Consider the following 24,113-nt stretch of genomic DNA (forward strand, 5'->3'; position numbering starts at 1 on the left):
TGGACATTGAAGATTAAAACATGTTGAACTTATAATGGTTAATTAGTTTCTATTAATTAACATTTCAACTTATTAACTCATTACCAAACCCTAGGTCCATGATGTAACACAAAGTGTACATCTTATTGCATCAAATTACCTTCATATTCATCCCGAACTTCATGCAAATTCATTGTTTTAGGTACTTATTTGAGTTATTTGTTAATTTGCAGGTCCGGGCGCCCGCCCGACAAAGAAAACATGAAAATGGGGCGTTTCGGGACAAAATAAGCATTCTACCAGACCTGCATGACCATGCTTGCCAGTGCACTTGCCAGTGCCAGACCTGCACGACCATGCTTGACAGTGCCGACCCCGCACGACCATGCTTGCCAGTGCCGGAGCCAGTGCCACAAGAATTCAAAAGTGCACGATCGTGCATGGTCGTGCGGATGCCCGTGCATGACCTGCACGACCATGCGGGCCCGTGCCGATGACCGTGCCAGAACAGAGAAATCTGACTTTTGGGTCAGATTAAAGCCAATGGTTGACTTTCCACAAATAGGCACGGTCGTGCAAGCCCATGCAAGTGCCCGTGCCAGACGTCCAGACAGCATATATACACATCCATTATCCTCATTTTTGTATGTGGAGTCTTGGGGATTTTCTCTCAATCAAGTGCAGCAATTTTAGGGGATTCTTGGAGGCTTCCACCAACATAAGATTCATCATTCCATCCTTCAATCCTTTCTTGATTTTGGTTTGCATTTCTATTTTTAAGAGCATGTTTTGTAAGCTTATTTTAGATTGATTGTAGTTGTATTAAGCCTTATGGGCTAAGACCTTTACTATCTAGACATTGTTGAAGCTTTTACTATTGTGATTTTTATCTATGTATGGTTATGGTAATTTGGTTTTCTTTCAAGGAAATGTTGAAGTTATGAGTTGATATTGATGGTGTTCATGCTTGTTAGAATTGCATACCTTGTTAGTCTTACAAATGTTTAGGCATTCATGTTGGAAAACTATGTTCTAGATGTTTGTTTGTAAACTTTGAATGTTCATGTTTTCTTTGTTTACATTGCTAAGTTAGGAATGACTAGTAAAGATTAGTTTGGTTATAATATTATTGATGAGCATGAAACCCTACACTTGATATTGGAAAATTGATGAGTGTTGTTATGATTCTTGACTTGGTGATGACTTGCTAGTTAAAGTTTCATAAGTTGATGTTTAATTCATGAGTTTAGCTAATTTTGTGTAATCTTAGGTGGTTAGAATGTTGTTCATGCTAGCTTTCCTTTGATTATGAGACTTTGTTGTTTTGACAAACAAGTTAGTCTATGTTTAATTCTTGATTGGAAGCCCATCATGATGATTATTTGTTAGTATTAGGTTGCTTGATTGTAATCTAGTATTTATGTTTAGATTCATGATGTTTACCACATCATTACTATTTTATCACATTAGTAGAGTGGATGCGTGTCTAGGTAGTCTTGTTGGATTGATTGTTTCTTGTATTTTTACTTGCTTTGTTTTCATTGTATGCTAGTTTAGTTAGTTAAAAACTCAAATTAAGATTTCTTTGTTCGGTTAGTCATTTACAAAGATTTAGTACTAGAAAATTACTGTATCCATGGATTGACACTCGGTTCTTGCCGACACTTTATTACAAACGATAGGTACACTTCCCTTTCGTGTATGGTTTAGTTGTAGGTGAAAACCTATTTTTAAAACCCGATTTGTGTGAAACTTTTATCCAAATTTATATATATATTCACACACGTCAGTCCACCTTACATGAAATTCACCAGACACCTTCGACTACATCATCATCGGCGGCGGCACCGCCGGCTGTCCTTTAGTCGCCACCTTATCCTCATTCTCCTGCCAAATCTTTCACCTCCGACGAAAACGTCCCCAGCGCCGGTCTCGGCAAATGGTGCTGTGGTGTTGGGCCGCCAGGAATTTGAAGTCGCCTGTTGCCGGTCTCGGATCTCCGTTCAATGGCACTTAAACCCAAATCTAGTTGCCCCAACATTGAACCACCACCTCCATACAACCCTAGATCTTGGAACAGAACATCGGGGGTGTTCGATTCGATAACTATGGTGGTTATTTTGTCACCGGAAACCTGCAACTCCGGTGCTCTTTGACACACATAGCTCAAAGTTGTTAATTTCAGTAATTGATTGATTGATTGTTGGTGTTGTGTTCTTAGGGTTTTGTAATTTGGGGAAAGTTATCAAATGAGAAGATAAAGATTTGGTTTTGGAGTGTGTACTGGAAAGGGTGTGAGGGATGGTTGATTTGAAATTTTTTTTTAATTAATAGCCTTGTCAGCATCCCCGTCAGCAGGTTATGAGACAACTCAGCCGTCACGTCACAAAAACTAACGGAAAGTTAACTTCCCATTAATTTTCCACCCACATGCGTAGTTGGGATTATAATTTGCCATTTCAATAGTTGGTCCTTATATTTGCCAATGGGCCATAGTTGGGATTATATGAGGCCAATATTCCATAATATATATATATTTTAAAAATATATATAATAATAAACGAGTCTAATAATGTCCTTAAGCATGGGCTATCAATAATATAAATTTTAGCCAATCGACCAACCAAACAACATCATCACGTGTAAACCATAAACAATGAATAGTCCAGGAATTAATACAAAGTCTAATAATATCTTCAAACATAGACTATAAATAACATATATAATTTTTCGGAATATATGATCGTAAATGGGTTTAAAAGTATCCTAAGGCATAGGATATAATTTATACATAATTATAGAAATATACAAATACCAGTAAAACTAAACAATATTGCCTAATTAGTTTAAACGCGTAAAACCGTAGTAAGGTGTGTATGCTAGCCCAAAACGTAAAAAGATTAAAAAGGGTATCATGAAACTAACCTGGTGTCGCGTGTAATAGACTTTTCTTAAAAGTCAAAAGAATGCACTTGACTCGTTAACTGATACCTAATACAAGTGTTTATGTTATGAGAGTGTGTTCAACAACACAAAACTCTAAGACTCACATATGGACTCACACACAAACACAAAATTGACTCGACGACTCGCTGGTGATTTCAATTAATATTGGTAGTTCCAAGTTGTTCTAACATGCATCCTATGTCACACCATGATCAAAACATTAAGCAATTGTCATATAATTCAAATTATGATCAGGCAGTTTGTAAGATAGATTATAGCATATACAGACGGATTTTATTTAGTAAGCAAAACTTAGAAATAAATTCTACAAAATTTACCACAGTAGAATATATGAATTATGTTTCTCAAACAATTTTTATTAAATTTTAATCATGCATATAAAACTCACAATAATTCATTCATTGCAGATAGGTGCCAATAATTCAGTCGATAGTGCAACAAAAAGTATTCTAATGGTTTTCTCAACTAATTTATCCAAATTATGCAAGGCTAATTGGGTTGTCTCATAAACTTATAATACTAAGTTACAGAAGTGGAACCAACCCGTTTGGATTTGTCATTGGGGAGTAATGGTGTCGGAAAGACAGACCAGAATATAATTCCCCAAATCAGCTATGACCTATGTTCTTGTAAAATCATAAAAACCATTCAAATCTCGTCCAAAAATTATAAATTATACCTTTTTTGGAAACTAGAGTCAAAGTATAACATCATGGAAACAAAAATCGATAAAAAACAATCAATTATCATTAAGTTACAGACCAAAAAATAAACGATTACGAATCTGTCAGTAAATTATTATTATCCAAACTCAAACCCTAACATGTTTATGACATCTCTAAGGTTCAATAAACGGTTTAATGGTGAAAAAGACATTCCTTGATGTAGTACTAACCTGGAATTGGTTGACATGATCTTGGTAGAGGCTGGTATGGAAGAAAATCGATGAAGTGAGGGGGTGGGGAAGCTGCCGATCGCAAAAACCAGGAGGGGGAGGGGCAGCCATTATAATATTAGTTTTATAAGATTTTACAATCTGAACCCCTCCACTTGTAAATGGTGTTAGCTTGAACCGAAAGATAATTAAATGGACTTTTAAGAAGTACTAGCAAGCCCCTCAACTTGGAAAACCAAATCTGTTTAACATACGACTTCTATAGGCACTTAAGCCGATTAACGAAAATTTCTGGGCGTTACAAAAATATAACATAGTGTTAAGTAATATAACACAATATCAAGAAAAAAAAACACAATGTCAATGAAAGAAGACACAATCAATGGCGAAAATGAACGCAAAACACAATGATCTTTTTCCCTCAACATTTTTTTTAAGAATGAGGAATACGGTGGAAACATGTTTGTGTTTTTACTTTTTTTTTGTTTTTTTATTAAATTTTGAGTTATGATTTAAAAAAAAAAATTGAATGATTTTTTTGTGTGACTATAAATCCTTCTCATACTTCTCATTTTTGTCTCCTTTTGTAGAATAACTTGACCCTTTTAAACAAAGGGTGAATAAAGTCATTCAAAAGAAAAAGAAATGAAGAATAGCAAAAATAGAAATAACAACAACAACAACAACAATAATAATATTAATAATTAGAAGGGTTTTTGTAACACCCCGGCTTAAGCAGAAACGCCCGAGTGTGACGTACAGATTGCTCAAACACACGTGGCACTATTACGTGACCATAATAACATTAATTCATTTAATAAGCCAAGTAACACAAGTTCGAAAGTAACAATACAAGTTCAAACCAAAACATAACCATAACAATAGTTCTTTTATTGAAATACCCTAAGTAATCTAAGTGTCTTCAATACTTCAACCTCTAATCACGGTACCTGTAACATATGTATAAAATATGGTCAGCTATAAATATAGCTGGTGAGTTTCCACAGTTTAAATTACGTACATAAAAACCATACAATTCATAGACATGTGGTAAACGAGCAAGTAAGTCCTTTCCAGTTGGTACAACCAACGTACTTGGATAATCGCGCAAGTAAGGTCCTTTCCAATTGGTGACAGCCAACGTACTTGGATAATGAGGCCCTTTTCCACTCGATACAAATGGACCGGAGTGCAAAGGGGGGCGTATGATCATACTTAATGAGGCTTCCCAATCGTGCAAGTAATATTCGTGCAAGTAATACAAGTAACACACAAGTCCATATACGAATTGTAGTTTTGTAATAGAAGAAATAACACTTGAATCTTTATAAGGATACATATTCTACCCCAAAACATTAAAACGGGGTGGTGAAAAACTCACCTTAGTAATTGAAGTGAAAAAGGAATAAGAATAACTTGAAGGCGTCAAAGGAATCGAAGCAATCAATCCGTACGAACTATAAATAAGAATAAACATGAATTTTAACGGCTATTCCATCGGGATTTTAAGGTTGTTTAATTGTATGATAGTTTTAGAAGATAGTTATTATTTTATTACGAATCTTATGGCTCTTAGATTATTATATTATTATTTATGTTTTAACGACAACTTGGTTATTAGTACAATTTAAGCACTTTAATGGCGAGAAAACAAAGTTTATATGTTCGAAAAGCTTGAACTATTGTTTACAAGTCGAAAATATAATTGTTGCTTTAATAAAATGATTTTTAGAGAATTAAAGTTTACTTTGCGATTATTACACGATTTTTAATAACGACTTATGAAAATGAGAAACTTGATATTTATATGTAAAATGGTGAGATATATTTTATAGTTAATTTACATAATTTGTATTTAATTTAAAAAGGGTTTTATAAATTTATTATGATTATTAATTGATTAAAATGATTTATTAATTAATAATAAACTGGAAAAATGTTTAATAAAAAAAATATGCGATTGACCCGGGTTTCGAACCCGGGTCTTGGTGGTATAAGTTCTGGGTATTATCCAACTGCTCTGGTGACAATATTCGTTTATAGTATGATTTTTAATACTTAAATATACCATTAGCTTTGAAATGGATTTTAATAATAATAATAATAACAATACAGGGCCCAACACAAAAAGAAAAAAAAAACGCTTGACCCGGGTTTTGAACCCGGGTCTCATGTTTACAATGTTAACGATTTAACCAGTTGGACTAGGAAGCAATTCAATGAAGTTATGGAAACAATTTACTTTAAACAGATGTTCAACTTCATCTTCTTCATCTTCAAGAACATAAACCCTAATTTATCAATTGGGGTTTCTGTTCCATGTTCGTTATAATTAGACTAGGGGTTTTGTTTATTGGTGTAACGACATTAACAAGCATATATTAATTACCTTATAAGGTTTTGTTTTGACCGAAACCCAGTTGTTGGAAAAGTAATAAGAAAGCTCCCAATTACAGATAAATCGGTGTATTAGAGGGGGATTGAGAGGAATGAGCGAGTTGTTTATGAGTTTAGGCGTCTATTTATACTAGGTGGAGGAGCGTCTTCACATTAATTCGTTGATTTGATTATCCGGATTTTCCGGCGACCATTACGGGTCTATTTACGGCGAATAAACGCAATTAACTTGTTGGTTAATGTTTTTATATTGACGGAGAAACGCGTTTACATATTTATTTGGTTAAAACGACGAAGTTTGGTGGTGTTTGGGTTACCTCCGGCGCTGATTCCGGCGGCCGGAAAAACGTGAGGTGGGGGGGGGGGGACGGGATAGGGTTGGGTTTATTTAATAATATAATTTAAATATTATTTACACTTTGGACCCTGCAGTTTCATAAACATTTTAAATGATGTTTAATATCTTTTAAGCTATAATAAGTTTTTAGAGTTTACACTTTTTGCCCAAACTTTATATTATAAGGTCTTCGGTTTTGGATTATTTACGCTTTTTACTCGCGCGGCTCGATTAACGTTAAGGTTCGAGAATTTATAAACATAACAACGAACAACGAATAAAGAACATTAAATGTCGGAAATCACTTTATTAAAATATATTTAATACATCGAAACGACCCAACGGGTCGGGTTTACAATACGAACACGAATCGAAAATTGACGAATGTCACAGTTTTATTTTGGGAAAATTCATAAAATGTCCCATTAAAAGAGAGAGATTCTATTTTTGTCAATTACTTTATTTTGGGTCTGGTTGGTATGAGGTAATAAAATAAAGGGAATTGAATGAGCGGGGTAATAGAATGGACAAATAAATGAAATGGATCATTACCATTCCATTGTCTTGTTTAGTTATCATATAGGAATGAATTTTTTTTTTTCAAACTTTATACTATATTGGAATGAAATTAATCATCACTTTACACTATATTTTTTAAATAGTAAACTAAACACACATACTATTTTCATCAATTAATAGAGGAAATGACATAATAATGATATAATAATATAATAAAATTATAATTATAATTATAACAATAATAGTTATATTATAATAGAAAAGTAGCATCAATAACAAAATAATAATTATATTGTAATAGAAAAAATAATACTGATAATAAATAATATTATAATATTAATTATTATTATTGTAGATAATTTTTTTTCATTCCATTTCTTGAAGAAATAAAAAAAAAACACATTATCTTAAAGAATGAAAAAATCTATAAATAGAATGAATTGCATTTATTTGGAATTATTTATTTAATGATACGTGACAACCAAGCATGTTTAATTTCATTCATTTGGAATGATACATGTCATTCAATCCTCCATTCTTTTATACCAAACACATTGAGGCCTAACATATTTTTAGAAACTTTTATTTAAAAGGACAAAAATAAAATCTTTCATTACTAATTTAGTAATGGCTAATTTTCCATTTTATTTTTATATGTATATAAAAGCAACCCCTGAATGGGCCCATGTTTGGCAGCAGATATAACCGCAGAGATTCCCGGTTTCGTGTTGGCCACTCCCACTCCTGAAGATCTGCATCCATTATCACTTCACTTTTCTTTTCAACCCTACCTAATGCCGATTCATATGTAAGTTGCAATCTCGGTTTTATTATTTATTTCATCCCCATTTTCAATATTAACACAAACTTCCTTCACAAATGCAACTTCTTACCATCTCTATTATTGCTTTTCATTACATGTAAAATGCGAAAGGGTTATTGGTTATTATTACTTACTCTTGTTCTTCCAGTAACAGAAATGAGGTTGAGATCTTTTGCTTTTTCAACGGTCCTTGTTGAATTCAAAATGACATCATAAGCAGTTATTTATTTATTTATTTGGGCCCACAAAACCATCACCTATCATTATTATTATTATTGCATTCAATGTTTTATTAGGCTGAGGGGTGTGGGGGGCGCGAGAGGGGGCGCGAGTGGGGGCGCCAGCCAATAATATTGTGACGTGTGGCAGAGAGAGAAAGTTGATAAGATGGGTGTTGGTAGTGGTGCTCGCGCCCCGGGACATGGTGTGGAGGGGCACGAGAGGGGGCGTGAGCGGTTTTTTTTTTATTATTTTTTAAATGTAGTAAAAAAACGTATTATTAAAAAAACGCAAAAATTATTTAAAAAAACACACATTTTTTTGAAAATTCATATAATAAAAAAAACATACTAAAAATTAAACAAACAATAATATTTAATAATAAAACTAATCTAATACAAGATCCTCTGGTCGCCTCGCCCACAAATGTTCAACCAACTCATGTCGAAGATCCCCGTGTATCTCACGGCTCTTGATATTTGCTATGTTATGAAGTTTTTGTTGATCACTGATTGTGGACGGTTGTGGCGGAATGTCACCTTGGTAGTTTTGGCATATAGCTTTGCCCTCGTCTTCTAACGTCATGTTGTGTAGGATAAGACACGTGTAGACGACGTCCATTATCCTCTCCCGAGTCCAATAACGTATCGGGTTCGCCAGAACATAATATTGTTTTTTTATAGCTCCAAAAGCTCTTTCAATATCTTTTCTAGCAGACTCTTGCTTCTTCGTAAAATACTTCCGTTTGTCGGCGACTGGCTCTGTAAAAGCTTGAACTAACACAGCCCATTCGTTGTAAATACCATCGACCAGATAGTACCCGTACTTGAAGAGTTCTTCATTGGCAACAAAAGATTGAGGTGGTTCAACCCCGTCGATAAGGTCGTTGATCAAATGTGACTGATCGATAACATTAAGGTCGTTATTTGACCCAGCAACACCAAAAAAAGCATGCCAAAACCAAAGATCCTGTGACACCGCCGCCTCAAGTATGAGGGTCGGCCCTTCATGATCACCACGGTGGAACTGACCTCGCCAGGCCGTTGGACACATAGCCCATCCAACATGCGTACAATCGATGCTACCTAGCATCCCAGGAAAACCATGTTTTTCTGCGTGCACCTCATATATGCGTTGGATGTCATACGTTGCAGGTTTACGCAGATATCTCCGAGCGTAAGTCGATATGACTCCTACGTACAATATATATTAAAAAATGTAATAAATATTTAATAAAAAGTAAAATTAATGTTTTTTACCTTGGCAGAAAAAATGAAGGGATTCACGTGCAACCCTTTTCGACATCTGTAAATACTCATCCAAAGCGTCCGACGAGATGCCGTACGCTAGTTGACGGATAGCAGCCGTGCATTTTTGAAGAGGGGTAAAACCGGGAAGACCCCTAGCATCCTCCCTTTGTTGGAAAAAGGGATACCGTGCCTCTAAATCACTCGCTATACGCGTGAACAATTGTCTGCTCATTCGAAAACGAGTTCGAAAATCCGACTCCGCGTATACCGGTTGAGGGCTAAAATAATGCCTCATCAAAGTATCGTTAGCACCCGATCGATCACGATCACGAGGTGGTGCTCTAACCCTCGGGAGTCGGGGTTGATGGGCTTGATTTTGCAAGAGATTTACCACGGCTGCGGTCAAAACTCCCCCTACATGAAGAAGCAAATCATCCTCTTCGGAGGAGTCGGAATCAGACGAGTACGACGACATTATTTTAAAAAAAAAAATGGGACGATGGGTTGTTTGGAGATTGAAGTTGTGTTTGATATGGTAAAAATGGGTTGATTTAGGGGTATTATATAGGATTTTGTGAAGGTTTTTTTAAAAAAGTTTGAAAGAAATGGGTAATATATAGGAAGTGTTGTATAAAGAAATGGGTAAGTTTGGTGTTTTGTGAAGTTGTGTTAAAGTGTTGTATAAAATGGGTAATATATAGGAGTAGAAATTTTTTTTTTTTTTAAAAATTAAGAGCCAACGGCTCATTAAGCTTTCAAACGGCTCTTTTCACCATTCCCCATGCCCCTCACGCTCAACCTGTCCCGCGAACCCCCTGGCGCCTGCCTCTTTTTCCGCGCTCGCGCCCCTCTCGCGCCTCGGTGGTGTGGTGCTCGCGCCCCGGGGCGCGAGCGGTTGTCCTCTTGCGCCCTTTCTCACGCTCCACACCCCTCAGCGGGCGCGAGCGGTTGTCCTCTTGCGCCCTTTCTCACGCTCCACACCCCTCAGCCTTATAGGAAACGCTATTCTAAATTATAGTCCTCTTGTTCAATTGAATTTTAGGCTGAGGGGTGTGGGGGGCTCTAACGGGGGCGCGAGTGGGGGCTCCAGCCAATAATATTGTGACGTGTGGCAGAGAGAGAAACTGGATAAGGGGGGTGTTGGAGCCCCCGCTGGAGCCCCTGGCCCTGGTGTGGAGGGGCTCCAGCGGATTTTTTTTTTATTTTTTTATAAATATATTCAAAAAACGTATTATTAAAAAAACTCATAAATTATTAAAAAAAACACACATTAAAAAAAAACACATTAATATCTAAAAATAAAATAAAAAATAAAGTACTAAAAAAACATTATTCTTATTCTTCGGCTTGGTCTTCTTCGATCAACCTCTTTCGGATACGTTCCTTTTGCTTTTCCATCAGCATTTGATCGACCGGATTTAGGTTACTGAAGTCTCTTGTAAGGAAGTCCAAATCTCTCATTCGACTTTTTTCCCTTTTGTCATTAGAGACCACCTCCATGGTTTTGTTGAATTTATTGAGGGATTCAACAAGATCGACGATGTTTACGGCTCCCCCCTCAGCCGGTTTTTTCCCCTTGGCGTCCCGTCCCAATGGCCGCCTCCTCGGCGGTGAAGACGTTTCCTCCCCCGCAATGTTTAGGTCGAATCCAACGCGGCAATCCGACCCGGCGGAAGTGCTATACGCTCCAGACGAACTAGTTTTAGTCCGTTTCGGCCCTACTTCCGCATCATGGTCCGGCGCCACAAGCTCAACCCACTTGGAACACCTTTTCAACCTCTCCCACAACTTTAAATCGTCCCACGTCTTCACCGTCCCATACCTCCGCAAACACTCCTGCCTCCACTCTTCGACAGTGAAATTGTAAACCGCCAAATCATCACTGCCACTTGGTCTCATACGACCGGCGTTTCTGTTGAAAAGATTAGTAAACAAGCCGACAAATTTTCTGATTTCGGACCACCGACCCGAAATCATATCGGCGTTTCGCTCTGTGAAATCATATCGGCGTTTCGCTCTGTACTCCCAACGAGCGTATAGAACGTCTCCCTAACCTTTGTCCAAAAAACCTTGCTTTTTTGGTAGTCGGCTGCAAAATGAATAAATAAATTAGATTTCCAGTTAACTTTTTTATTTAACTTTTTTATTAAAAATCATTTTTAAAAACGTTAAAACAATTACCGCAACGCCGATCCTCAGAAATGACTATCCAAGCCCGACACAAGGCTTCCTTCTCATCCGATGACCACGGAGTGGTTTTCCGTTTCGTCCTCGGAGTCGAAGCCGGTCCCGGCACGTCCGTTGCAAGTTGTTTTTTCCGGTGGACGCGTCTTCTTGCTCCCGTAGCATCACCGTGTGATTCTTGTGTCTCTGGAACAACAAAGTTTGGAGACGGTTGTATGTTGGATGGTTGAAAGCCGGATGTTTCTTGCGGGCCCGAATAAAACATCGGTTGGTCTGGTGACGACCATAAATCGTCGTCAATATAATCTGAATCTAGGTTTGGGTACCAATTTCCAGACATTTTTGGGTATTATATAGGAGTTTGGGATATTATATAAGGGTTTGTAAGGTGAAATTGTGTTTTGATATGGTTGAAATGGGAGTAATTTGGGGTATTATATAGAGGTTTTAAGGGGTTTTTTTTTTTAAATCGGAGCTCCAACGGCTCTTTTGGGCGGGCCCAACGGCTCTTTCTCTCTCTTCTCCCGCGACCACACTCACGCCTGCCTGGATTTCCGCGCTCGCGCCCCGCTCGCGCCCCGGTGGTGTGGGGTTAGCGCCCCGAGGCGCGAGCGGATGGGCTCTCGCGCCCAGGTTTACGCCCCACACCCCTCAGCCTTAGAGAAGAAATCTCTATCAAATAGTATGCTTGTTTAAGATTAAAAAACCTGATCCAAAGAATTTGTTTTATATCACATTGAAAACCATATAAATATAACAAGCCACATTTTGTCCCAACCAACAACTTTTTAACATTTTTAAAGATTAAACAAATCTTTCATTTTACTTTATTTTAGGATAAGTATTTGGGTACCATTTTGTAATGGGTTACATGTTTAACACGAGTATAGTGTTAGGTGATATGTAACTCATTACATGAACCAATTTACTCGCATCTAAATAGAATACATTAAAATATTAAAAAATGATACACTAAAGTGTTTAAAATCATAAACTATTTCAATTATAGAATTGTTAGAAGTGTAATTGATATTATAACTCGAATTATTAGCTGTTTCTAAGATTGCATTTTGGATGAATGAATAATAAGTAACATGTATGATGTATCCAACGACTGTAAAACTTTTATATAAGACATGAGATTGAGATTATCCCATACCCATTGCAAAATATTTTACTAGTGAAATATTCTGTTAATAATATATTTTAGTGTTGGCTATTGCTAAAATATTTTATTAGTAAAATCTTTTTTACTAATATATTTGAGTGTTGGTGTTTGTGTTAGTTGGGAAGGTTTTTATTTTTCAACATTGGGAGTTGTGGTATCCTTTTGGATATATTTTCTTACAAACTTTCTACAAACTTTAATGAACTATTTAACTATTATTCGGTGCTTTGTCACATTAGTGGGTTGGTATGTATTTTTATTCTGTCACTAACCCACGTGTATGCCCTGTATGTCTTATGTGTGTGTGAGAGGTAAATACCAAATTTGCCCTTGAAACTTGCATTGAATTGTGTACATGATGATAATGCAGTAGTTTTCTGTTGGACTCACGTTATTTTCGTTGTGCTTGTTTTTGTTTTTATTGCTACTAATTGTTAAATCTTAATCACCATTTGTGTCAAATATTCTGCAACATTGAGACTTACTTTATTCAAGAAAGTGTTTTCTTGAAAAAATTGCAACTTTTTTATTTACTTTTTCAAAAAGACAATCTTTTTGATTCGATTTTGCTTCATGGGGTCTTTCTGCTTGAACACCTTTTGATTTGATGTTTCACTTTATAGTTGATGGGGTTTCAAGATTTTGATCCTTTAAGCTCTTTTCATCAATCCTGAGACGTATTATATCAAGTGGGTCACTGTTTCTTGGTTGCTATCACAGAATCACCTGAGTGTTGTAGTTGTTCCTTTTGGTTGAGTAATTATCTTCAAGAAAAATGCAAATTTGAATGTGTTTTGTTGCAGTTAAGATCTACATTTAGCTCATTATTGGCAATTTCAAGAGAATCTTGATTTCTGAAAAGGATGGATCTTGGTGACAAAAAATGTTGGGGAAATTCTAAGGTATGCCCACCAGATTTTGGAATTATTGGTTTGTATATTGCAAAATATTGATTTTTGTTTTTGTTATCAAACTTTTGTAAAAATGCTAAATTATGAAGAAATTGATTATATGCTTGTTGAACTGTGTTTAGAAGGATAATTGGAGGACAACATTGGTGTTAGCTTATCAAAGTCTTGGTGTTGTCTATGGTGACCTCAGCATATCCCCAATTTATGTTTATAAAAGCACATTTGCAGAAGACATTCATCACTCGGAAACAAACGAAGAGATTTTCGGCGTGCTTTCGTTTGTTTTCTGGACTTTAACTCTCGTTCCTTTGTTCAAATACGTGTTCATCGTTCTTCGAGCTGACGATAATGGCGAAGGTAAACTTAAACTTATTATCAGTTCTTATCATTTTGAACCATTAGTCCATTAGGGAGTGACATTATTAGGGAACATTAACTAAAAGTCAAACAAGTGGTCAAAACATGTAACCTTTCTGTACGGGGTTGGATTGGATTAACTCCAAACACTTTTTGTCAAAGTTCTTAAGTTTTCTAATAAATAACTAGTGTCAAGTATAATTATGAAAGTCGTATAGTTTGAACTTTGAATAGAATGGTTTTTCTGGCGAAAGAGAAACCATCCCCAAATCTGTATACAAATGTGTTTGTCACATCATATGGGTCATATGATGTCATAGGGTGAAAAATGGTCATACAAGCCATATGCCTTTGTCGGTGGTCACATCAATCATTTTTGTCATATATGGGCCATATGATTTGGCTAACACTACATCATACGACCCATATGACCATTTTTGGAATGCTATATGGCCTGTATAACACATCAGTTTGGATAGTGTTTTTTTAGACAAGCCTGTTTTTTTTGGTAAATCGCCACATTTAATTTCCAGAAATCCAGATTGAAGCATGTTATTGATGAATCTATAGGTGGAACATTTGCACTTTATTCGTTAATATGTCGGCATGCTAGAGTAAGCCTGCTACCAAACAGACAAACTGCTGATGAATCACTCTCAACATATAAGCTCGAGCAACCTCCAAAAAGAGAAAACGGGTCAAAATTCAAAGAATTGCTAGAAAAGCACAAAAGTCTGCATACAGCTTTACTAATTTTAGTCCTTCTTGGCACTTGTATGGTAATTGGAGATGGACTACTCACTCCTGTTATTTCCGGTAAAACATTTTCCTAACTTATGAAATCTCTCATTTAATATTTGCATCATTAACAAATTTTGTTCAAAATTTCAGTTTTTTCTGCTGTTTCTGGGCTCGAGCTATCAATGTCCAAAGCGCACCATGAATGTGAGTGTTAAATTATTAATACACTATAATTGTGTTTGAAACCATATTCTAAAAAATGTATATTTTTTTTAATTTACAGATGCTGTGATTCCGATTACCTGCTTCATATTAGTGTGCTTATTTGCAATACAACATTATGGCTCACATAAAATTGGCTTTATTTTTGTGCCAATTGTGCTGTTATGGCTGCTATGCATCAGTGGTCTCGGGTTATGCAATATACTCTACTGGGACCCATATGTTTACAAAGCTCTTTCGCCCTATTACATGTATAAATTTTTAAAGAAGACAAAAAAACGAGGATGGATGTCTTTAGGAGGCATTTTATTATGCATTACTGGTAAAATTTCATCAACTATGTGTCTTTTGGCTTATGAAGTAAAATATGATAATTTCAAATTTTAAATTTTCGTCCACTTGTTATAATTTTGCTTTTCCTAACGTGGAAAGAGGCTCCCTAGCCCTGGGTCGATCGGATGATAGCAAAGATTCTTGATAATCGAATTACTCTACTAACACATACTACATTTTTAAAGAAAAATATATACCAACTTTGAATTGAAAAGGTCAAAGTCAAAATACCATGTTGGGAATTGGGATAACTTATTAACTTTGCTTGCAGGCTCGGAAGCCATGTTTGCCGACCTTGGTCATTTCTCGTATGCTGCAATTCAGGTACCTTAAGATTCTTGTGTTAGTGATTTTTTATTTGGCATTTCTGGCATCTAGACATGTAAACGAACTGACGTTCAATGAACCGTTTGACATGAAGTTCGGCTATGCTTGTTTATTCATTACACAAACATGAACAAAATTGTTCATTTAGTAAAAAGAATGTGTTAACATTCGTTTACATTCTCTTATGTTCATTTGTTTATATATTCAATAAAAAAAGTTTAGGTTCACTACAGTCTAGTCTAATTTTATGAAATTAAATATGAATTGTTACAATGTAGTGTAGTTTTATTAAACTTTTAGGCCTGCCAGGTAGATGTTCACGTTTACTTATTTGTTGGTTGCTCAAATATGCTGCTTCATATGTGTTCAGTTATGTTTGTTCATTTAGGTTTGTGGCCCGTTCGATTATAAAGTTAATAAACAAACATAAACGAACACAAACACGTGAATTTTCTTAATGAAAGAACACGAGCAAGAAAAATGCATTTGTTTAGTTGTCGTGATCCATCGTTTATTCGGTTAAAGTTAAACAAACGCACATGAATATGCATCGTCCAGTTCGTTTGCATCATTTGGGACTGGGATTTATGTTGTTTATTCACTGTTATGTTTGCAGATTGCCTTCACTTTCCTTGTTTATCCTGCACTAATCCTAGGCTACATGGGGCAAGCCGCTTATTTATCAAAACATCATCAAATTGCACACGACATTAGTTACTATGTCTCAGTACCAGGTATTCTTCTTTCTGAGGTCATAAGTTTTGTTATTTTTGTATAATAATTGCTTATATATAATAACATGATATTGAAACATATGCAGCAAGTGTAAGGTGGCCCGTGCTCATTATAGCCATTCTTGCATCCGTAGTCGGGAGCCAAGCGATCATTAGTGGAACATTCTCAATCATTAACCAAAGTCAATCACTTGGTTGTTTTCCAAGAGTTAAGGTTGTTCACACATCTGACAAAAAACACGGTCAGATTTACATCCCGGAAGTCAACTGGATTCTCATGATCCTATGCATTGTTGTCACTATTGGGTTCAGAGACACCAAACATATGGGAAACGCATCAGGTCAGTGAAAAATATTTTTTCTTCCTATTCAGTCAAATTTACTACCTTTTGAATTCATAATTTATGCAAATTTATCAAGTTTTTGAGAGAATTTTGCTTTACAGTATTCAACTTTAATACAGGTATTATAAAAGTTAACAACTTGATGTCAAATTTATGAAAAAATGAATGTAATTTGAATTTGAAAAATAATAGGTTTGACCTCAAAAGTCAAAGTCTAGAGTTGAGGTGGTTTTTTGACTCATTCGCTTATAAAATTATTGATTTGAGCTGTGTTTTATCTCAAACGGGTCGAGTAAAGAAAAATAACCGAGTTGTAATAGTTGCGTTTGTTGACTTTTTTGCAGGACTAGCGGTTATGGCTGTAATGATGGTTACAACGTGCTTAACATCATTAGTAATTGTTATTTGTTGGAACAAACCGCCAATTTTAGCCCTTTGCTTTTTGCTCTTTTTCGGGTCGATAGAGTTATTATATTTCTCAGCTTCTTTGGTCAAATTCCGTGAAGGTGCGTGGCTCCCGATTCTCTACGCGCTTATTCTAGTGACGATAACGTTCGTTTGGCATTACGTGACGACCAAAAAGTATGAATACGACCTTCAAAATAAGGTCTCGTTAGAATGGCTACTAGCTTTGGGCCCGAGTTTGGGTATCTCTCGGGTCCCTGGTATCGGGCTCGTGTTCACAGATCTCACCTCGGGCATCCCGGCTAACTTCTCACGGTTTGTGACCAATCTGCCTGAGTTTCACCGTATCTTGGTGTTCGTGTGTGTGAAATTTGTACCTGTCCCATTCATTCCGCCAGCCGAGAGGTATCTCATTGGTCGTGTGGGCCCCGCTAGTCTTCGGTCGTATAGATGTATTGTACGGTACGGGTACCGAGACGTGCATCAGGATGTTGATTCGTTTGAGTCGGAACTCGTGAACCGGATCGCTGATTTCATCCGTTATGATTGGACCCACCCCGAACCGGAACCGAGCACCGTCCCAGGCCACGAAGATGAGTCGGCTCGGTCACCAGGAGAGTGTCGGCTTGCGGTAATCGGGAACTCAAACTCTTTTGAATATGAGGATAGTTTGCAGCAAGTTGGTGTATCAGGTAGTTTTCAGACTGTTGAGAGTGTTGCTGACATCATCGATGACGTGGAAATGGAAATGAAGCAGCCAATTAAAAGAAGGCACGTGACATTTGCGATCGATGATGATATTTGTGGCGGGGCAGAAGAGTTGCGAATGAAGGAAGAGGTTCAAGATTTATTGGATGCTCAGCAAAGTGGGACCGCGTTTATACTGGGTCACTCACATGTGAAAGCGAGACAGGGGTCTTCGGTTTGGAAGAGGCTGGCGATTAATGTCAGGTATAATTTTCTGAGGCGGAACTGTCGGGGACCGGATGTGGTGTTGAAGGTGCCTCCGGTGTCATTGTTGGAAGTTGGTATGGTTTATGTTGTATAAAAGTAACTTATGGTTACTATATATGGTATGGAACTAGCTTTTGAGTTGATGTTAATAGAAGGCTCTTACAAGGTTTGAGCTAAAAAGAGCTTAAATTTTGCTTTGATAACTTGTAGAAGGCCTGTTTCCTACCCTATATCCATATATTCATATGTTTCAACTTGGCCCTTATCCTCATCTCTATAATTACACTAAAAACACTATATTTATTTAGAAGAATCCACGCCTTAGCTTTTCTTTTCACTAAGGTGCTGTTTGTTTTTAAAGAGGTAAAATGTTTGCAGTCTGCAGACCACATCTGCAGGCATCTGTAGCAGAAGAGGTGGACCAAATCTCTGCAGTCTGCAAGGAGAAGACTGTTTGTTTTTTAACGTCTGCACACTGATAAAATAAAACAAAAATTTTTAATGGAATTGAAAAACCCCAAACTAAATAACCATATTTAATTTGTCTCGGGTTTAAGAAGGGGTTGTCTAGGGTTTGAGAGAGCTGATGAATGAAAAAAGATGGAAGATGTTAGAATATGTGAGAAGAGGAAGGTCCATGTCTTCTAGGATAAGAGGGCGTAGAGACGTTTTTTAATGTAATGTCTTCAGAAAAACAGTCTGCAAGCCTAAAGGTCTGCGCGACACAGACGTAAGAGACCGGTAAGATCTTCAGATAAAAAACAAACACCGCCTAAATCTTATACAAGTGACGTGGCTGGTTTGGATAAAAATAAATTGTATAATTTATTTAGAAAAAGTCAAATTAGACTTCGACAAAAATAATTTGTATAATTTATTTAGTAAAAGCCAAGTAGACGATGATCTGCATGAATAAGAGATGATGTGCTGTGAAAGAATACTCCAATAATTAGTCTGTGAGGGAGTGAAGGAAAGAGGAGAAAGATATGAGGAAAGAGAGGTATTTTCGTAGGGCCCAGTACCATATGACAAATAAAAACACCCTCTATTAGTTTAACGGATTTTTGGGGTCAACTATTACAAAAAATTGCGAACTTAAAAATTTTCAAATATGTTAGCGTTATTCATAATCATTGGTTGTTTTCATGACTTGTTTGTCTCCACACATTGGTTGTCTCTGACCAATCGCCGTTTCCACTGACTCGTCGCCGACGTAACCATTGATACACCTGCCACCTGTTACCCCACCAACACCACCCTCGCACCGTCTCTGCCATCATTGTCGCCACCACCACCACCCCAACATCACCTCATAATCATCGCCACTAGCCACCACGAAAAGTATAGATGGTGAATCTATTATGGTATGTTTTTTCTAACCAACCCATTTCAACCCTCGACTAGATGCCGTTTGGACTTGAAACTTCTTGATACTTTTTTTAAACGATATGTATTGATCCGAGCTCATTTTGCTTTGAACTGATGCCGACTGAAATCGCGTCACATAACCCACCTGACTCATTTAGTTTGTCATAATGAACAACAAAGTTTTTTTGATAAATAATATTGTGTTTTTAAATAATACAAAAGTTGAGTGATGTTTGTTTTTTATAATCAGGTTATTTATACATATTTATAATTACGAGTTTACGATTAAAATATAAAACTTGTTATAATAAATTTTTATTAAGTTAATTGAAAACAATAAAAATTTTATAAATTAATAATGTTGGACCGAGATATTTTATTAATTTAACGAGATATTATTATATCAATAATTTGATAATTTATTTATTAATTTAAATAGGTTTTACGTATAACCTTTTAATTTCCAAGTACAATGCACATCCACAAATTAATTAATTGAATTTGACAGGTTCATTGTTTTTGATTAAGTAAAAAGGAAAAAAAATTACAAAAACAAGTTGCAAGCGACAATAACTTTTCACAACTGTTTGTTGCAATACGAGAAGATAATGCCACAGCTCTTAAGTGGAATGAGGAGAGTTAATGATGAACTCAATATAATTTGAAGTTCAACAAAAAAAAAAACATGTGACTGTAGATTCATTTTACTAAACAAAATTAGAATTTGAAATCTTTTAATAATTATTAATTTATAGTTTCGTTGGAAAAATATACACACACTTGAACTTCAAAAAAATCATTCTTACTATTTTATCAATTGAGGTCTGATTTTACACTGGTACGAAGGTGGGAGTGGACAAACTATTAATTTTATCAAAATTATAAATTTGCCAGAGTATTAATTTATTGAGGTTTTAGTGTATTCAGTCTATTTAGATGTTATATTTTAGTTTGTTTCATAAGAATCTACGTTGTTGAAGTGGTGTAGATTTGTCTGGAACGGACCAACAGAAAGTAAACCACCAGGTGAATACAAATGTACAAGTATCAAGGCACATGTTACAATACACTATTGCATATATGCATTTGGGAATCCAAATCCTCAAGCAGTCAAGCGGAGCTTACAAGTACAACAAAGGACAAACAAAAATGCTCCTCTCAATTTCAACAGTCAGCCAAAGGGCCACGTAGCATCTCATAAACCATGTGTTATTAAGTGACACGTGGCAACCTTTGGATGGTCACATTCTCTCAAGAATATCATAACCACCAAAAGTTTCCACTTTCCAGTTGCATCATCTCCACCCAAAATAATACGCAACAAACAAATTAAAAGGTAATTACAAATTTTCATTATTAACATTAACTTTTAATAAATTTTAAATAGATGATCAATATTAAATAGTATTTAAATTTAAAATAATTTTATTAGTTAATAAGAATAATAATACCCCTAGTGCAGCTATGTAACCGTTTTTCTTTTCCTGCTTAAAATTAGTTATAATGTATAAAATGCGATTTACATTAACACGTACAATTACTAACTCTTAACTTATGGTAAAAAACTATTTTGGCATTTTCCTAAAAATAATATTCAAACCAGTTGTACACCATCAATTAAACAGTTGGATAGAAAGTAAAGTATAAAAAGGGCATTTGTGTGGGAATTTGGTTTCAAACTTCACATATCACCAAAGAGTAAAAGCATTATAAGCATGGGAATGGGGCTAAGGGCAGTTCCCATATCACCTGCTGCTTTTGCTGGTTCTAGCTTCACCTTGTCAAAACAAAAACAAAACCTCACCCTACTAAATTCTTATAACAAATTCAAAGTTGTTGCATCAAAGACAGAGAAAGGTTACAAAGATGATGATGATGATGATGAAGAAGAAGAAGAAGAAAAGCCCAAGAAAAGAAAGCAGAATCTGTTTGAAAGTGTGACAGAAGCTCTGGATTTTGCTCAAGTAAGATCAGCTGAAGATGCACAGCTTATTGAAGATGCTAGGTCAGCAACTCAATCCGGAGAAAGAATGAGCAGAGAACAGGTACTTTATTCTTGGCACGATTCGTTTGTCTAGATTCTAGTGGTTTTTGGTTTTTAGATTTCTTAAATCGGATGTCGGTTTTGTTATGGGTTCTTTTTGTTTTTGGTCCAATTGGATGGGTATTGGTTTTCGTGAATCGGGTTGTTTACAAACCCATAACACCCTTTGGTATCCATGAGAATTTATTACAATAAAAGTCACGGGATTCCACCAATACCCTGCAAACTGATAGGGTCGGGTAAAATACAGCTTGTGCTAACTGTTAGGCAGATGACCTTCAAAAGGGTTACAAAATGAGCCCAAAACATGTCAATATGACAGTATCATCCATTGAATTCATATTATAATTTCAACAAATTATGTAAACCAAATAGACAAATCTCGTAAATTTTAATGCATCAAATGGTTTGTGTTTGTAGTATGGGGCTCTTAGGAGGAAGATTGGAGGGACTTATAAAGATTTCTTCAAGTCATATGTTGAAGGTAAGTTACCCTATACTTTAGGGTCATGAAACTAGGAATTACCTATTTTACCCTTATCTTGATTTTGTGTTTTGTTTAGTGGATGGTGCATATGTTGAAGAAGGGTGGGTGGACAAGACATGTAAAGTGTGCAAGAAAGACACAAGGGGTGAGCCAAGACAAGTGGACAAGGCTGGAAGATATGTTCACGTGGCATGTTTGGAAAAGGCTAAATCTGGAAATTTTTTTACTAGGCTATTTTCTGGTTAAAGATATAAACTTTGGTTGTTGCGATTGGAAAATCAATAGTATATATACATCTTGAATATTACATGATTGTTAATCGTGTTTATAACCTTGTAGTTTAATTCAAGGGTGCCTAAAACAGTAGTGTTTCGGGTTTTTCCTTATATTCAGTACAGATTTGTGTTTACAACTATATTAATTATAAATGTTAGCCAAGGCCAGAGGGGTTTTGTCCTCAATGTGATGTTATGATGAGAGCACCAAAAAGTGAAAAGATGTTATGATGAGAGCACCAAAAACTTTTCACTGACTGAAATATGATCCATGGATGGGAGTAGAGTGGAGCTAGAAGTCCTTTGATTTCCAACTACAACTTTTTTTTTTAAATTAATGCGTTAGCTAGTGTTATCATTTTCTTGTATTTTGAAACCCCAAATTACCGTCAACGTAGTAGTTGAAGGCATGTAAAAAAAAATTCTAAGTTAAAAAGTTATAATTTAGTTGTGAGCATCATATCAACAACTCTTACATCTTTGTAAGCTACGATTATCAAAACCGACCATGACTGCAAGTGTGATTTTTTTGCCATAACCATTTGAATTTTCATACCTTTTTACTTGCAAATAGCATACTAATATACACGTGAAGTTTAAATCTATTAGATTACGTTTTTCCTACAACTTTTTATCGTGTCCTTACCTCACTGGGAGGCCACTCCACTTGCATACAAGAGAATTCATAACATTCACTTTGTAGCAATTCCTTTTGTCGCACAATAGACTTTTTAACACCCTTTGTAACAACTCCAAAAGAAAAAATGGGATAAAACTAACTTATCTTTGTCAGTTTGTCTACTGTCTATCCTTTACTCTTGAAGTCAATAAGAGAAGAATTTATTATTATTTTTTTTAGGAATGGGGACTTTGCTTTTTCATGTTATGCGTGGATCAAATTCCCAATTAATCTAATATTAAACTTTAATAATTAAGAGTGCTCAGTCATCATTCAACAGATTTTTCAATGTCTGCCAGCATCATGGACCACTTGTGTTGTCCGCTCGTAAACACTGAAACCATTCTCATTGGTGAACACCTTATGGTTTCTCACTGTTTGTGGAAAAAAAAAAATTAAAAAGGCATGAAAATTCATCATTTGCATAAACAATCTTATGAACCGATAGAAAATTGACAAGTGTCGGATAATATAAATCGATAATGATTAACATTTATTTATATTAATTTTAACTCTAATATTGTCTTTTTCTAGTCGCTTTTAATAGTTAAATTTTTAAAAAAATCTAAAAGCACATTCTTATTCTTTTTTTTTAATACACTGATATAAATTTTATTAAAAACAAAGTTTATAAAAATATATGTACCTTTTAATATAAAATAAATATTAATCATAATCGATTTATATTATCCGACACTTGTCAATTTTTTATTGGTTCATAAGATTTTTTGGATAAAGAAATTATTTTTTATATTTATAGTCAGTTTTAATAAAAAAATAACAAGTATAAATTATATTTATTTAATAAAAAATAATGAAGGTTAGATTGCTAATGAGTGTGAAAAATTTGGTTTAATTGGGTTGGGTAGATGGAAAAGAGATAAATTAGTTTTATATTAAAGATTTGGTTTGTAAACGGTAATGGCCATGTAATTTTAAATTTAGAGATCAAATATGTAATGCAAGTATACTCAAGTTGTCACAGCCCGACCAATGAAGGCGGAAACGTCGAGGCGCGACATGATTGCTCATTGCACAACGACACTATAAAGTTACAATATTTAAACAACTCATTTAAATCCATATCATTATCACAACAATTGTTCATACAAAATTCCAAATAGATAGATAAACAAATAATTCTTTTATTTTCTAACATCCTAAAGCCAAGATGATAAGTTTCTTCAAGTAATC

The 24,113-nt window shown here is 35.4% G+C and overlaps 2 protein-coding genes across 3 annotated transcripts; both read left to right on the forward strand.

Moving 5' to 3' along the window:
- The first annotated feature begins 13,559 nt into the window (after positions 1–13,559).
- LOC143566071 (potassium transporter 2-like) lies at positions 13,560–18,160 on the forward strand. Of its 2 annotated transcripts, none has more exons than XM_077052857.1 (9): positions 13,560–13,640; positions 13,772–14,006; positions 14,577–14,822; positions 14,898–14,951; positions 15,031–15,291; positions 15,574–15,626; positions 16,246–16,363; positions 16,450–16,704; positions 17,052–18,160. In XM_077052857.1, the coding sequence occupies exons 1-9, from the start codon at positions 13,602–13,604 to the stop codon at positions 18,158–18,160; spliced, it is 2,370 nt and encodes a 789-aa protein (XP_076908972.1). In that variant the 5' UTR covers positions 13,560–13,601. The 2 variants fall into 2 exon arrangements, with proteins under 2 accessions (XP_076908972.1, XP_076908973.1); XM_077052858.1 differs by having other exon boundaries at positions 13,570–13,640; positions 13,775–14,006.
- Positions 18,161–21,149: 2,989 nt separating this feature from the next.
- On the forward strand, positions 21,150–22,376 carry LOC143566085 (uncharacterized). The gene is made up of 3 exons (XM_077052869.1): positions 21,150–21,479; positions 21,899–21,962; positions 22,042–22,376. The coding sequence occupies exons 1-3, from the start codon at positions 21,150–21,152 to the stop codon at positions 22,209–22,211; spliced, it is 564 nt and encodes a 187-aa protein (XP_076908984.1). The 3' UTR covers positions 22,212–22,376.
- Positions 22,377–24,113: the final 1,737 nt, after the last annotated feature.

Source organism: Bidens hawaiensis, unplaced genomic scaffold (genome assembly GCF_021521415.1).
Source record: "Bidens hawaiensis isolate Kalapana, Puna unplaced genomic scaffold, B.hawaiensis_p1.1 tig00022689_1, whole genome shotgun sequence".
Classification (NCBI taxonomy): Eukaryota; Viridiplantae; Streptophyta; class Magnoliopsida; order Asterales; family Asteraceae; genus Bidens; species Bidens hawaiensis.

What these genes read in the sequence shown, in the direction of transcription:
- LOC143566085 (XM_077052869.1), top strand. Translation starts at nt 21,150, where the DNA reads ATGGGAATGGGGCTAAGGGCAGTTCCCATATCACCTGCTGCTTTTGCT. An exon ending in AAAGAATGAGCAGAGAACAG is followed by an intron (nt 21,480 to 21,898) that starts GTACTTTATTCT and finishes TTGTGTTTGTAG; the next exon opens with TATGGGGCTCTTAGGAGGAA. An exon ending in CTTCAAGTCATATGTTGAAG is followed by an intron (nt 21,963 to 22,041) that starts GTAAGTTACCCT and finishes TGTTTTGTTTAG; the next exon opens with TGGATGGTGCATATGTTGAA.
- LOC143566071 (XM_077052857.1), top strand. Translation starts at nt 13,602, where the DNA reads ATGGATCTTGGTGACAAAAAATGTTGGGGAAATTCTAAG. An exon ending in GTCCAAAGCGCACCATGAAT is followed by an intron (nt 14,952 to 15,030) that starts GTGAGTGTTAAA and finishes TTTAATTTACAG; the next exon opens with ATGCTGTGATTCCGATTACC. An exon ending in ACATATGGGAAACGCATCAG is followed by an intron (nt 16,705 to 17,051) that starts GTCAGTGAAAAA and finishes ACTTTTTTGCAG; the next exon opens with GACTAGCGGTTATGGCTGTA.